Source organism: Macaca mulatta, chromosome 4, assembly GCF_049350105.2.
Source record: "Macaca mulatta isolate MMU2019108-1 chromosome 4, T2T-MMU8v2.0, whole genome shotgun sequence".
In the NCBI taxonomy this organism is placed as follows: Eukaryota; Metazoa; Chordata; class Mammalia; order Primates; family Cercopithecidae; genus Macaca; species Macaca mulatta.
This window is the reverse complement of record NC_133409.1, coordinates 166,831,001-166,846,217: the sequence shown is the minus strand read 5'-3', so window position 1 is coordinate 166,846,217 and position 15,217 is coordinate 166,831,001. Positions and strand designations below refer to the sequence as shown.

General features: G+C 46.3%; 1 protein-coding gene across 2 annotated transcripts in view; it reads left to right on the top strand.

Moving 5' to 3' along the window:
* Positions 1–8,615: 8,615 nt before the first annotated feature.
* The window catches only part of GMPR (guanosine monophosphate reductase), a 48,358-nt gene continuing 41,756 nt past the window's right edge, over positions 8,616–15,217 (top strand). Inside the window, exon 1 of one of the 2 annotated variants that reach the window (XM_015135594.3) lies at positions 8,616–8,822. In XM_015135594.3, coding sequence (XP_014991080.1) covers positions 8,736–8,822 — 87 coding nt within the window. In that variant the 5' untranslated portion in view covers positions 8,616–8,735. Of the gene's footprint in view, positions 8,823–14,765; positions 15,180–15,217 lie in introns of those variants that run through there. The other variant, XM_078000928.1, reaches the window with a different exon arrangement.

Below are 15,217 nucleotides of genomic sequence, written 5' to 3'. Positions count from 1 at the left end.
GTTTGGTTTTCTGTGCCTGTTAGTTTGCTAAGGATAGTAGCCCCCAGCCCCATCCACATTCCCACAAAAGACATGATCTTGTTCTTTTTATGTGGCTTCATATTTTATTTTTAAAATTTTTATTTATTTTTTCAGACACAGGGTCTTACTCTGTTGCCCAGGCTGGGGTGCGGTGGCATGATCATAGCTCACTGCATCCTCAAACTCCTGAACTCGTGATTCTCCTGCCCCAGCCTCCTGAGTAGTTCGGACTAGAGGTGTGTACCACCATGTCCAGCTAAGTTTTTAAAATTTTTTATAGATTATGCCGCTGCACTCCAGCGTGGGTGACACAGCAAGACTCCATCTCCAAAAACCAAATAAATAAAAAATTTTTAAAATAGAGATGAGGTCTCACTTTGTTGTCCAGACTGGGCTCAAACTCCTGGAGTCGGCCTTCCAAAGTGCTAGGATTACTGGTGTTAACTATTGCATCTAGTCTTAACTGTAAAGAGGAGATGATGATAGTGACTGTGACATCTCACAGGACTGTTGTAAAGAAAACACACGAAATGCTTAGCACAATGCCTGACACACAGATACGGTAGTGTTAATTAGGAGCTTTTGGTATCCCCGGAAGCAGTTTTTGTTCACAGAAATAGCCATCCAGCCATTTTAAGGTTTTTTTGTTTTTAATTATTATTCATGCCTATAATGCTAGCACTTCAGGAAGGTGAAGCAGGAGGATGACTTGAGGTCAGGAGTTTGGCACCAGCCTGGGCAACAGCGTGAGACTCCATCTCTAAAAAAAAAAAAAAAGTTAGACGCGTGTGGGGTTATGCCCGGTAGTCCTAGCAGGTCCAGAATTGGTTCCTTCCAATTGGCTCTTGGGCTCACTGACTTCAAGAATGAAACCATGGACCCTCACGGTGAGTGTTACACTTCTTAAAGATGGCGTGCCCATAATTTATTCCTTCAGACAGTCACATGTGGCCAGAGTTCCTTCGTTCTGGTGGGTTCATAGTCTCACTGACTTCAGGAACGAAGCTGCAGACTTTCACGGTGAGTGTTACAGTTCATAAAGGTGGCGCATCCAGAGTTGTTCCGTCCCCCCCGGTGGGTTCGTGGTTTCGCCGACTTCAGGAGTGAAGCTGCAGACCCTCACACTGAGTGTTACAGTTCACAAACATGACGTTTCCAGAGTTGTTTGTTCCTCCCTGTGGGTTTGTGGTCTCCCTGACTTCAGTAGGGAAGCTACAGACCTTCATGGTGAGTGTTACAACTCATAAATGCAGTGCAGACCAAAAGCATTATTGAGCAACAAAATTTATTGCAAACACCAAAAAAACAAAGCCACCACACACCAGAGAAAATCTGGGCAGCTTGCCTCCGCCAGCTCGGATGGCCACCTTTTATTCCGTTATTTGGCCCCACCCACATCCTGCTGATTGGTCCATTTCACAGAGAGCTGATTGGTGCGTTTTTTACAGAGTGATGATTGGTGCATTTACAAACCTTTAGCTAGACACAGAGTGCTGATTGGTGTGTTTACAATCCTTTAGCTAGACAGAAAAGTTCCCCAAGTCCCCACACGACCCAGAAACCAAGCTGGCTTCACCTCCCACTAGCTACTCTGCAGGCTGGGGCAGGAGGATCAGTTCAGCCCAGGGGTCCAAGGTTGCAGTGTGCTATGATTGTGGTACTGTATTCCAGCCTGGGCAACAGAGTGAGACCCTGTTTCTAAAAAAATACACAAATAAATAAAAATTACTATTCCATTTTAGCAAAAGTACAAATTTAAAAACTTGTTTCTTTGTTAAGTTTATACAGTCTACTTAAAAATTTTATTCTGATTCTAGTAAATTATCATAATCAACTTTAAGGGGCTTTTGAATAACACTTGGTCCCACTTACAAACTTAAATACTTTCACATATGTTAAGCTGCATTTATAAATACTATCAAATAGATTTCCTTTTTTTTTTTTTTTTTTTTTTTTTGAGACAGGGTCTTGTTCTGTCACCCAGGTTGGAGTGCAGTGGTGCAATCTTGGCTCACTGCAGCCTCAACCTCCTGGGCTCAAGTGATCCTCCAGCCTCAGCCTCCTGAGTAGCTGGGACTTGTCACAGGCACATGCCACCATGCCTGGTTAATTTTTGTATTTTATGTAGAGACAGGGTTTTGCCTTGTTGCCCAGGCTAGTCTCAGACTCCTGAGCTCAAGTGATCCACCTGCCTTGGCCTCCCGAAGTGCTGGGATTACAGGCGTGAGCCACACTGACTGGTCTAAAACTTCCAGTAGTCTCGCTCCTTGCTACTCAATCTGTGGTCCCCAGAACCTCTGCTTCATCTAGGCATTTGTCAGAAGTGTAAAACCTTGGGCCCCAGCCTAGATGTACTGAAGCAGAATCTGCATTTTCACAAAATCCCCAGGGATTATTATGTAAAGTAAAGCAGTAGACTAGCCAACAGGCAGAGCTTTCCAAAGTAATTTAACAACTTTATTATAAATACTCTAAACGTTCCAATAATATACACAAACTTAATACACTTCACCTTGCCTTCATATGTTTAAGTCAATTAGGTAAATATACATTTCGAATTAGTATTAGAAGGCTGCTCTATTAACCCAATGGGACACATTTTGTCAAATATTACAAGTGCACGAAATATCAAGTATTTTCAAATTGTTTTTTCTTTTTATTTTTCCATAAGTTATTGGGGTACAGGTGGCATTTGGTTACATGAATAAGTTCTTTAGTGGTGTTTTGTGAGATTTCGATGCACCCATCACCTGAGCAGTATACACTGCACCATATTTGTAATCTTTTATCCCTCCCCCACTCACTCTTCCCCCCAAGTTCCCAAAGTCCATTGTATCATTCTTATGCCTTTGCATCCTCATAGCTTAGTTCCCACATATCAGTGAGAACATACGATGTTTGATTTTCCATTCCTGAGTTATTTCACTTAGAATAATAGTCTCCAATCTCATGCAGGTCACTGCAAATGCTGTCAATCAATTCCTTTTTATGGCCGAGTAGTATTCCATCATATATATATATGTATGTATGTATACACACACATATATACCACAGTTTCTTTATCCACTTGTTGATTGATGGGCATTTGGGTTGGTTCCACGATTTTGCAATTGTGAATTGTGCTGCTATAAACATGTGTGTGCAAATATCTTTTTTGAATGATGACTTATTTTCTTCTGGGTAGATACCCAGTAGTGGGACTGCTGGATCAAATAGTTCTGCTTGTAATTATTTAAGGAATCTCTACACTGTTTTCCACAGCGGTTATACTAGTTTACATTCCCACCAGCAGTGTAGAAGTGTTTCATGTTCACCGCATCCATACCAACATCTATTTTTTTTTTTGTTTAAGATGGAGTCTCACTCTGTCACACAGGTTGGAGTGCAGTGATGCGGTCTCTGCTCACTGTAACTCTGCCTCCCGGGTTCAAGCAATTCTCTGGCCTCAGCCTAACGAGTAGCTGAGACTACAGGTGTGTGCCACCACGCCCAGCTACTTTTTGTAATTTTAGTAGAGATGGGGTTTCACCATGTTAGCCAGGATGGTCTCGATCTCCTGACGTCGTGATCCGCCTGCCTTGGCCTTCCAAAGTGCTGGGATTACAGGTGTGAGCCACCATGCCTGGCCGCCAACATCTAATGTTTTTTGATTTTTTTGATTATGACCATTCTTGCAGGAATAAGGTGGTATCGCATTGTGGTTTTGATTTGCATTTCCCCAATCATTAGTGATGTTGAGCAGTTTTTCATATGTCCATTGTCCACTTGTATATCTTGTTTTGAGAATTGTCTATTCATGCCCTTTTAGCTCACTTTTTGATGGGATTTTTTTTTTTTTTTTTTTTTTTTTGAGACGGAATCTCACTCTGTCGCCCAGACTGGAGTGCAGTGGCCGGATCTCAGCTCACTGCAAGCTCCGCCTCCTGGGTTTACGCCATTCTCCTGCCTCAGCCTCCCGAGTAGCTGGGACTACAGGCGCCCGCCACCTCACCCAGCTAGTTTTTTGTATTTTTTAGTAGAGACGGGGTTTCACCGTGTTAGCCAGGATGGTCTCAATCTCCTGACCTCGTGATCTGCCCGTCTTGGCCTGCCAAAGTGCTGGGATTACAGGCTTGAGCCACCGCACCTGGCAGGGATTGTTTTGTTCTTACTGATTTGTTTGAGTTTGTTGTAGATTCTGGATATTAGTCTGTTGTCAGATGTATAGACTGTGAAGATTTTCTCCCTCTTTGTGGGTTGTCTGTTTACTCTGTTGACTGTTCCTTTTGGCATGCTCTTTAGTTTAATTAGGTCTCAGCTATTGATCTTTGTTTTTTATTGCATTTGCTTTGGCGTTATTGGTCACGAAATCCTTGCCAATGTCTAGACGGGTTTTTCCAATGTTATCTTCTATAATTTTTATAGCTGCAGGTCTTAGGTTTAAGTCCTTAATCCTTCTTTTTTTTTTTTTTTTTTTGAGATGGAGTCTCACTCTGTCGCCCAGGCTGGAGTGCAGTGGCCCAATCTTGGCTCACTGCAACCTCCACCTCCCGGGTTCAAGCAATTATCCCACCTCAGCTTCCTGAGTAGCTGGGATTACAGACCTGTGTCACCATGCCCAGCTAATTTTTGTATTTTTAGTGGAGACGGGGTTTCACCATGTTGGCCAGGCTGGTCTCAAACTCCTGACCTCAGGTGACCTGCCTGCCTCAGCCTCCCTAAGTGTTGGCATTACAGGCGTGAGCCACTCACCTGGCCCCTTAATCCATGTTGAGTTGATTTTTGTATAAAGTGAGAGTTTCATTCTCTTACATGTGGTTGGCCAATTATCCCAGCACCATTTGTGGAAAGGGTGTCCTTTTTCCACTTCATGTTTTAGTTTGCTTTGTTGAAGGTCAATAGGTATTTAGGTTTATTTCTGGGTTCTTTATTCTGTTCTGCTGGTCTATGTGCCCATTTTTATACCACTACCATGCTGTTTTGGTCACTATGGCCTTATAGTATAGTTTGAAATCAGGTAGTGTGATGCCTCCAGATTTGTTCTTATCCCCTTAGTATTAAATACTATAATTTTGAATTTCAAAAAGCCTTTAATACTTAACTTTATTTCTGGGTTTTGAGAGATACTTATTTACTAAAAATAAACCATTTTATCACTTCACATAATTTTAGTTCACTGGTTAATTCTATTCAATATTTAAAAAACTAATCCCACGCCTACACAAGCTCTCAGAAAACAGAGCATGGAACATTTCCCAACTAATTCTATGAGGCCACTATTACCCTGATAAAAGCATCAAAAGAAAACTACAGACTAATGTCCCTTATGAGTCAGATGCACAAATCCTTAACAAAATATTAGCAAATAGGATCCATCAATACAAAAAAGGATTATGCACTGTGACCAAGTGGAATTTATCCCACATAATTTTGGAGGTTATCTTCCCATGTAATTTTGGGGATAACCTTCCCCTCCCATAATATAATGTTAACAAATTGAATTCTGGATATCACTTATAGCTTTGTCTAGGCAGTGAGAACTTTAACATAAAGTCATTGTACTGATGGGAAACTATTATTGTTAGTATTAGCGTAATGAGAAGCAAAAATACGTACAAGATGCACAGGATGTTGTTCAAAGGAGTCTCAGTTGGTGTGGGAGTGAAACTGTCCTATGCGTTCTTCTTGCCTGCTGCATAGATAAAGCCAATTTACTGAGACAGTATTACTGCCATACAGAAAGAGTTTAATAAGTGCAGAGACAGCTAACAGGAGACTGGAGTTTTATTACTGAAATCAGTCTCCCCCAAAATTCAGAGACTAGGCTTTTTAAAGGATAATTTGGTGGGCAGGAACTAGGGAGTGGGGAGTGCTGATTGGTCGGGTGAGGGATGAAATAATAGGCTGTCGAAGTAGGTTTTTCTTGCTGTCTTCCATTTCTGAGTGGGATCACAGAACTAGCTGAGCCAGTTTGCCGGTCAGGGTGGTGCCAGCTGGTCCATCAGAATGGGGGGACTGACTGAAACATATCTCTAACACCAATCTTAGGTTTTCAATAGTGATGTTAATCACAGGAGCAACTGGGGAGGTTAGGAATCTTGCGGCCTCTGGCTACATGATGCCTGAGCCATGATTTGTAATCTTGTAGCTACTTTGTTAGTTTTACAAAGGTGGGCTGGTCCCCAAGCCAGGAGGGGGTTTGTTTTGGGAACGTGCTGTTCTCATCTTTGTTTCAAAGTTAAACCATAAACTCAATTCCTCCCATAGTTAGCTCAGCCAACACCCAGGAATGAACAAGGACACCATGGAGGTTAAAAGCAAGATGGAGTCGGTTAGGTCAGATTTCTTTCATTGTCGTCATTTTCCTATGTCAGATTTTTCTCACTGTCATAATTTTTGCAAAGCTGGTTTTAGAAGAATCAGGGACTCAGGCTGACTCTAACAGAAGTATGATTTTGTGTCAGAGAAGAGGGCAGTTATAGTGGAATGTTCGTTCCAGAGGGAGAAGGAATGGAATGTGTAAAATGAACTTCTGTCTATTCTAATAGAAGGAGGACTGGCCAGAAAGAAGGAGGACCAGAGGGAAAGAGCAAGGACAACCTACAGAAGCTTCTCCTTTAAGACCCTGTATGAAACAATGAATAAAGCCCTCACCCATGCTGGCAGATACTTAACAAGGTCAGTTTCTCTTCCCTTTAAGGAGAATAATTTAAAAATAATCATACCATCTAGTAATTATATTTTACTTCTATTTTATCTTTAAAAGATCAGAATTAGGTTTCCTTTCAGTACTTTGCAAATAAGCAGCACATCTGGCCAGTTCCCAAGAATTTGTCAAGGGTGGTAAACATTGCAGAGCTGGACTAATTGTGGCTACTTTCATTCTCTCTCTGATAAATTTCATTTCCTTCCCTGAAACTTCATGAACTTCCTTTGGGGTACAGCTAATGAGAGCATGTGGGATGGGCTGAGACCTTTATCATCTTCAGCCATTTGTGTTAAATTGAATATTATGATGTATCTTTTATGGTCAGCCTTACATGCTAGCTCACGGAGGACAGTTGCTAGCTCAGTTTGAGGCTGCAGAAAAATGGAAGAGAATGAAAGATGATTCTTGCCTTTGTGCAGTTAGCATTCTAGTTTGAAAATACAAAACATAATGCACATAATGTAACATGTGACTACAAATCTGTAACTACCATGCATTGAGCAACTACTATGGGACAGACATTGTGCTTACATAAACACACACACTTTAATTCTCACAAAAACCAGGGAGGAGATAGGGTTAACCCCCTCCTGCCCCACCCCTTTTATGAGAAAACTGACTTACAGAAATTGACTCCTCAAAGGTCACCTAGCTAGAAAGTGGTGGAACCAGGTTTTGAACTCAGGCAAAGAGATATTCCAGGACAAAATAAGCTTCAGTGAAGAGTTGTAGTAAGTTCTAAGGACTGAGAAATTTATATTGAATTTTTCTGCGACCTTGGGCAAGTTATTTAATTTGTAGGAGCCTCATTTTTCCTTATCTGTGAAGTGGCTCTTTCTTCATTAGGTTGTTCTGAGAGTGAATGAGATGATGCATGAAGCCCGGCAGCACATTCCGAGTGTATAATACCATTCCGAGTGTATAATAAAGGCTCAGTAAGGTCAATAAGTGAATTAATGAACTCACATCACTGGTAACCCCCAGAGGGGACTCAGGCTCCACTGTTTTTCTTAAACAAAAATACTGAAATCCAGGCTGGGCGCAGTGGCTCACACCAGTAGTCCCAACACTGGAAAGCTGAGGCAGGAGGATTACTTGAGCCCAGTAGTTCAAGACCAGCCTGGGCAACACAGTGAGACCTTGTCTCTTAACAAGTCCAAAGGGAATCATGGCCTCAACAATCCCAGTACAGCTCAACAGTTAACTGCCCATGCTCTTTTCCTTAATGCTGTACAACCTCCCTGGGGTTTCTCCTTCTTTGGCAAGTGAGAGGCGTGCCCCTCAGCACCGGCTGAGCACACCGGGCTTGAATTTTAAAAAGGGGGAAGCCTCGGGGCACGGTGGCTTACGCCTGTAATCCCAGAACTTTGGGAGGCCGAGGCAGGCGGATCACTTGAGGTCAGAGTTCGAGACCAGCCTGGGCAATATGGTGAAACCCTCATCTCTAGGAAATAATTTCTAAAATAAGCCGGGTGTGGAGGCGTGCGCCTGTACTCGGGGAGGCTGAGGCATGAGAATCGTTTGGGCCCAGGGGTCGAGGCTGCGATGAGCGGTGATCGCTCCACTGCACTCCAGCCTGAGCGACAGTGAGAGACTCTGTCTCCAAAAAAAAAAAAAAAAAAAAAAAGAAGAACAAGTAAAAGCTCTCGGAGCGACTTTCCCTTGGATAAGGCAGGCACACGCTAAGTCCCCTCCCCATCGGGGACCTTGGGGACAAACAGGACGGTGAGCATTTCCCTCCCCCGTCCCCGTTCGGTCACTGCCACGGGCTGTACACCGGCGGGGGAAGGACGGGGGCGGGGGCGCGAGGAGGAAGGGCTAACCAGCCTGCTTCTCAGCCCCTGCCCGAGACGGAGGCGGCGCCCGGGGCGGGCCAAGCGTGACCGCGGGTCGGCGGGGCGGGTTTAAGAGCGCGGCGTGCGCGCCCTGCCCGCGCCCGCTCCCGGCCGCGGCACAGCAGCCTTGGCGCCCCCCGCGCCGCTGCCCCCGCCCCGCCGTCGCCGCCGCAGCCAGGAGCCGCCGCACCATGCCCCGCATAGATGCGGACCTCAAGCTCGACTTCAAGGATGTCCTGCTCCGACCTAAGCGGAGCAGCCTCAAGAGCCGAGCCGAGGTGGGGGCCGTTCGGAAGTCGCAGTGGGGCTGGGATTTTTTTACCGGGTGGCGCCGGGCAAGTGGGTGGAAGGGGGGTGGCACGGGGTTACCCTGCCTGCTTTGGTGTTTGAGGCTGGGGCGCTGCATCCCTGTTCCCCCGACCCAGCACCTGCCGGGACGTGAGGTGTCTTTAAGGGCGGTGATACGGGGGCCCTTGAAATTCTCTACACGTCGGTCCCGTTAGGTGGCCTGGGGGAAGTTTACAATGAAACTTGACCACAGATGAGCAGAGATCCAGTGGCCAGTTGGTTTAGAAGGAATGGGGGTATGAGGGCGCATATTGCAAGAAAAGGAAACTGGAGCTAGAGAAGAGAGGACGACAAAAACAACTGCAGATCCCGGTGATTTTTGGCAGCGTCTCCTAGTGCTGAGAATTGCTGCTGCTTTCGCTTCAGGTCCAGCGGTGGAACTTAGTGAATGCGTCTGAAAAAACAGGAGAACCCAGGGCACAAGTTCAGTGTTTCCTTTCGGAGTTTGGCGGCCTTGCTGGCAGTGGGGCTTGGAGACTCTGCGGTCCTGGACAGTCCGCAGTCCCAGCCTAGCCCTGGAGAAGCGGAAAGCTTTGGGGTGGGAGAGGTGGGGGCGAATTGGAAGCCTCGGGCATTTCCCTGGTTCTGCCTGGATGTACTCAAATCCTAAGGAACAGGTGAAGACCAGACTGGAAATAGCCTGGGGCTGGGGGAAGGGAGGTCAGCCCCTGAAGGATAAACTAGTTGCACTGAAAGGCAGAGTGCCCCGGGGTGGTGTGCGCTGGTGACTGTGGCTTTGCTGAGAGCTGGAGCGGAAGGTGAGGAAACTGGACACGGCTGAAGGAGTAAACACTAGGAGGCTGGGCCAACCTGCACAGCTCCGTCCGTCCGGCTCCACAAACAAGACCATAAATAAATCCCCTCAGCAAAGAAGTCCGCTGCCCACTCCGGTGACAGGCCTAACTGCAGTGCCTGGGGCTGCCAGCCGAGGGCTTGCTTGGATTGGGGAAGCCTCCGCGTTAGCCAATGACTAAACCAAGGGGCCTTCTGTAAGCGGCAGCATTGGCTGGCTGGAGCCCGGCAGGACTGCAGGAGGTGAGGGAGCAATGATTAAAGCTTATCACCCCAGATTGGGTGACCCTGTGCCTGTCCCTCATGACCTTTCAGGTGCTGAAGAGGGGGCCTCTCATGGAACAAAAACAGTTTGGAGGGCAGGCCTGGGTCTCTGGAAGCATGAGCTGTAGCCAGTACCTAAGGCAAGACCAAGATGAAATACCGGGATTCTGGATATGCTAATAATTTGGTGGCCTCAATATTCTTTAAATATTCAAAATGTATTTAGAAGAGAGAAACTTATTTTTCAGAAAATTGGATGTTCAAAACAAAGATATACCTATTTTCTGAACCAGAAAACATGTTGAGAAGGTAAAATATTGAACATAAATGTAATAGGGCCAGGCACAGTGGCTCACACCTGTAATCCCAGCACTTTAGGAGGCTGAATTGGAAGGATTGCTTGAGGCCAGGAATTTGAGACCAGCCTAGGCAACATAGCAAGACCTCTGCTCTACAAAAATTTAAAAAATCAGCCAGGGCAGTTGTGCACACCTGTAGTCCCAGCTACTTGGAAGGCTGAGGTGGGAGGATGGCTTGAGCTCAGGAGTTGGAGATTACAACAGAAATTTTAAAAATTAGAGCAGTGGTATACACCTGTAGTCCCAGCTACTTGGAAGGCTGAGGCGGGAGGATGGCTGGAGCCCAGGAGTTAGAGATTACAACAAAAATTTTAAAAATTAGAGCTATGGTGCACACCTGTAGTCCCAGCTACTTGGAAGGCTGAGGCGGGAGGATGGCTGGAGCCCAGGAGTTGGAGGTTACAGTGGGCTATGATGGTGCCACTGCACTTCAGCCTGGACAACCCTGTCTCTAGAGCTAAAATGAAATTTATGTAATAGAATGAATTACTCCTCAGAGAACACTATCACATCATGCGACAATGTCATGCAACACTTGGCTTCGCAATTTGGGCAGATTGTAACTACTAATGTTCCAGTTTGGGATGGCACCTTTGCAATCTTCATGTACACATTGCAGTGAGAACTCAGTGCCCTTGAGATGTCTTTTTTACATTTTCACGTTCGTGGGAGTTTGTCAGCCATGGGCCTGGAGACTGAAGTTAACCAGCATTGCGTTTCTAATCGGTTGCTGTGAAGGTTTAGCTCCCTGGTGCGTGAGGCTGTTGCCTGGCCGACCACCCCCATGATCTGACTTTACTTGCCTCAGTGGCGTTGAGGATCTAGTTAGGCCTCCCTAATCCCCTCTTAATGTTTTCTCAGTTTGCTTGTTGATGCCTGAAATTTTTCATAGGCAGATAAAAACTTTTCCTTGCACAATCAGAAGCTTAAAATGTGTGCATCCTGGCAGAAGTAATATCTGGAGGCAAATTGGAAACTGAACGGTAGATGACCGACATTGAGCCTGACAGTGGATTTGTGTGGAGCCAGGAAAGAGAACGTACACCCTGGGAGTAGAGTCTGGCTGGGGGAGGAGGGTTTTGACAGCTGATGATGGGCTTATCCTCGTGACAGTTTTGCTAAGAGCCAGGCCCAGCAATGGATCGTCAGGCTATAAGCAGGAAACGGACAGTAAGAGTGATCTCCCCCTCAGAAGCTTCAGGACTCCTGCAAGGACATTTCCACCAGCCTCCCATGAATGAACATGAATGAAATGAATCTGAGGTCACCTCTGAGAGGCAAAGAATACAGGTAGCAGTGGCCCAGGTGGCCTTAGCCTGGATTCTCTAGGGAGGCATTCATCTCTCAAATGTCCAGCCCCTGGCATGGAAGAATAAAGCTCCACAGGGTCATGTGGGGACATTTGGATAATCTTTTTCTGAGAAGTAATGAGTTTGTGGATTGAGACAAGACCTTTGTTTTCATCTGATATGCCGGGGAGCCTGCATTCTCCCTGAGTGTTTTCTTCCTTAGAACCCATTTCTGGCTTAAATATTCTACCCTAGTCTTTAAGCTAGTAAGAATGTGCAATGGTGTCATTTTGGCTCAGCACAACCTCTGCCTCCCAGGTTCAAGCGATTCTCCTGCCTCAGCCTCCCAAGTAGCTGGGATTATAGGCATGTGCCACCACACCCAACTAATTTTGTATTTTTAGTAGAGACAGAGTTTCTCAGGCTAGTCTCGAACTCCCGACCTCAGGTGATTCGCCCACCTCAGCCTCCTAAAGTGCTGGGATTACGCACCTGGAAATTTCTCCTTTTTATAAGAACAACAGTCATATTGGACTAGGGCTCACCCTCTTGACCTCACCTTAGCTTGATCATCTGCAGTGACCCTATTAACTAAATAAGGTCCCATTTACAGGTACTGGAGGTTAGGACTTCAACATTTTTTGTGGGGGGAGACATAAATCAACCCATAACAGTCTTTGTAAATTTTGCTTTGGAAAATTAAAGAGTTTGGCGCTGTTCTGAGTCATGAATGCATTAGAATCGCCTAGGGAAACACTCCAAAATACACATGTGTCCAGCACAAAGGTGGTGATTCATGAAGTTTGAGGCAGCTGGAGCACGAGTATTTTGGAACCACTTCTAAGAGGATTCTGATGGGTACCCGGGTGTGCTGGACCAGCCTCTGAAGCCCTTTCCATTTGTGGAACCCTGCGGCTTGCTGGTAGCACTGCAGCTGGGCATGAGCTTCTCACGAGCCTGATAACTGAGGGTGAGGCTTTCAGGGCTTGGATGCACATTCAGAAGTCTGGGCTGGGGCCACCAAACACTGCAAAAGGCTGGAGGCCAGAACACAGTATTCTTACCTTTTAGCCAGGCGTTAGTTTATCCCACGCAATTTGAGCTACTAGAACTACAAAGTTGGAAGACGTTGTCCCTATACTCAGACAGGTGTTACAGATAATGAGCAATCTATATAATTATGTAATAAAATACAATACATAAAAGAATTGCTTTACTCGGTGCCATCCGTAGATCTAGGAAAGGAGCCTCTGACCTGGGTCCCCTGTCTGCCCCCCTAATTGCATCCCTTCTCACCAGGCAGGGCCTGTGGGCTATGCTGTTCCTTAGGCCGTGCTCTAAGTACTCGGGATCCTGGATATCCTTCCCCAAGTGACTTTGAGCTGACTCTAAGGCCTGCATGGGCTTCTTGCCCTGGTATGTTTCCAAGGGCCACCCATGATGCTGTTGTGCTCATCTCCAACCCAGAGCGGGCAAGTGGCAGTTGTTTATGGAAAAGTACGTGGGTATGCACAGAGCTTTATGTGCAGACTGAAGGTGGGGGGCTATTCCTCTGTGCATACATAAGGATTTAGGTGAGAAGGGAAGAGGGGCAGACTGGGGCCCAGGGCCAGCTCCCCACCACCATTTTCTGATGCCTTTCTGGTTGTGAATGAAATTGTTTTTTTTTTTAGGGTAGGAGGTTAGAACCTATTTTGTGTAGCAGTTTGTTCGTTGGACTTATTACATTGAATTATTTAGGAATGTGGTAGGTGGGCCTCTATTTGTACTTTTTTTTTTTTTTGAGACAAAGTCTCACTGTCACTCAGGCTGGCATGCAGTGGCATGATCATGGCTCACTGCAGCCTCAGTCTCCCATGTTCAATCAATCATCCCACCTCAGCCTCCTGAGGAGCTGGGACTACAGGCTCGTGCCACCCAAGCCTGGCTAGTTTTTTGTATTGTGTGTAGAGATGGGGTTTCACCATGTTGCCCAGGCTGGTCTCGAATTCCTGAGCTCAAGTGATCTGCCTGCCTCGGCCTCCCAAAGTACTAGGATTACGGGTGTGAGCTACCATGCCGGTCCATTTACACTTTTGAGCCCCTGACATGTTGGGTGGCAGGACTGGCTTTAATGAAGGCCTGTTAGAGAGCAGCAGAGATGTGTGTTAGCAGATGGGGGAGGAGACTTTGTTACTTTTTGTTCCCTTTCAGGTCAGGCTTAGACAGGGAATCAAATCTATATTTGGCATACTGGCCGGCTGTGCCAGACTAAGTGCCAAGTGCTGTTCCTGTGAGGCTGAAATATTTAAAATATTTATCTCTGCTAGTGAACAACTGGCCTGGGTTATGTGTGTGTGTCTGGGCGGATAAAGTTGGGGAAGATCACTTTATTTCTCATTCTTAGAATTAATGGTGGCAAAGAGCTAGCTCATAAAAAGGACTGGAAATGAGGGGAAGCGTTTACTGTTAAGGCTGCCCTTTTCCATGAAGAGCTCTGCGTTTTGTGTCCTGCTGATAGGTTTTGGCGTGCCAAGAAAAGCCCATTGTGATCTCAGCCGGGTGCGCAGTGTAGCAGCTAGCCCCATGCCTGTTGGAGGATAGAAGAGTAATTTGAGACCAAGGAATTCTGATTGTTTCAAGCCTGCCAAGCCAAATGTTAGAGAACCATTAGCCGCATACAGGGTTGCCATGGGTAGATCCCTTCAGTTCTCTTTCAGAATGTCGCTATAACGTGCTCCACTGAAGTATAACCCAGAGTCATCAGGAAGGAAGTGGAGAAAGGGATGCGCCGCTGCGCGTAGGTTCGTGCACTTCCAGCATCTCATTTCTCCTCGCTGATTGCTGTGTGAGGCCTGTGCAGTCATGTTTATGACATCATTCACCCAGGATGCCTTCTGGACACAGAATCCTGTGTTGAGAAGCAAGAGAAATGAAAAGGCTTAAGGGGCGGAGCCGTCCCGTGGTGTTTTCTGACTTAATGCTGATTGCAAAGTGAAAGTTGACTCAAGTGAAAAAAATGAGAGGAGTATCCAGGTAAACATGGCAGAAAATGACTCTTGCTGGCGTAATTCATGAAGCCAGGGTTAATGTAGGCTAAGTTACTTCAGAAGCGTAAGATTCACACCTGTGCTTCTCTGGCCAGTTTCCCTTGGGGAGGCACTCACTTCTAATGTGGTTTGTGTCTATCAGAGTCCAGCCAGAGAAACAAACAATGCTGACTGTTTAAAACATGGAATTGAATGCGGGGCATCCTCACACAACTGAGGATATTGAGGCACCCCAGAGATCAGCAACAGCAAGAAGCCATCCCTACCTTAGGGCGAGGGTCGGAGGGAGAAGACAGTGCTCTGGAGCCCAGGAAGGGACTGGGCTCGCTTCGGGAAAGCTGGAACGAGGAATACGCAGGCCTCTCTGGTCAGAGGATCCAGGCCTGGAGGCGACACAGCTGCTCTGGAGAAGCTGCCTAAGGCAGCGGGGTTCTGGGAGAACTACCCTGACTTCCCCCCACCGCTGCCTGCCACTGTCCTCCAGTTTCCCATCCAGTGTCCTCCATTGACCAATCCCAGCCAGAAATGAACTTGAGAAGTGGAACCTGTAACAGGTAGCCTTCCTGGGATAAGAGCAGGCTGAGGATGGTGG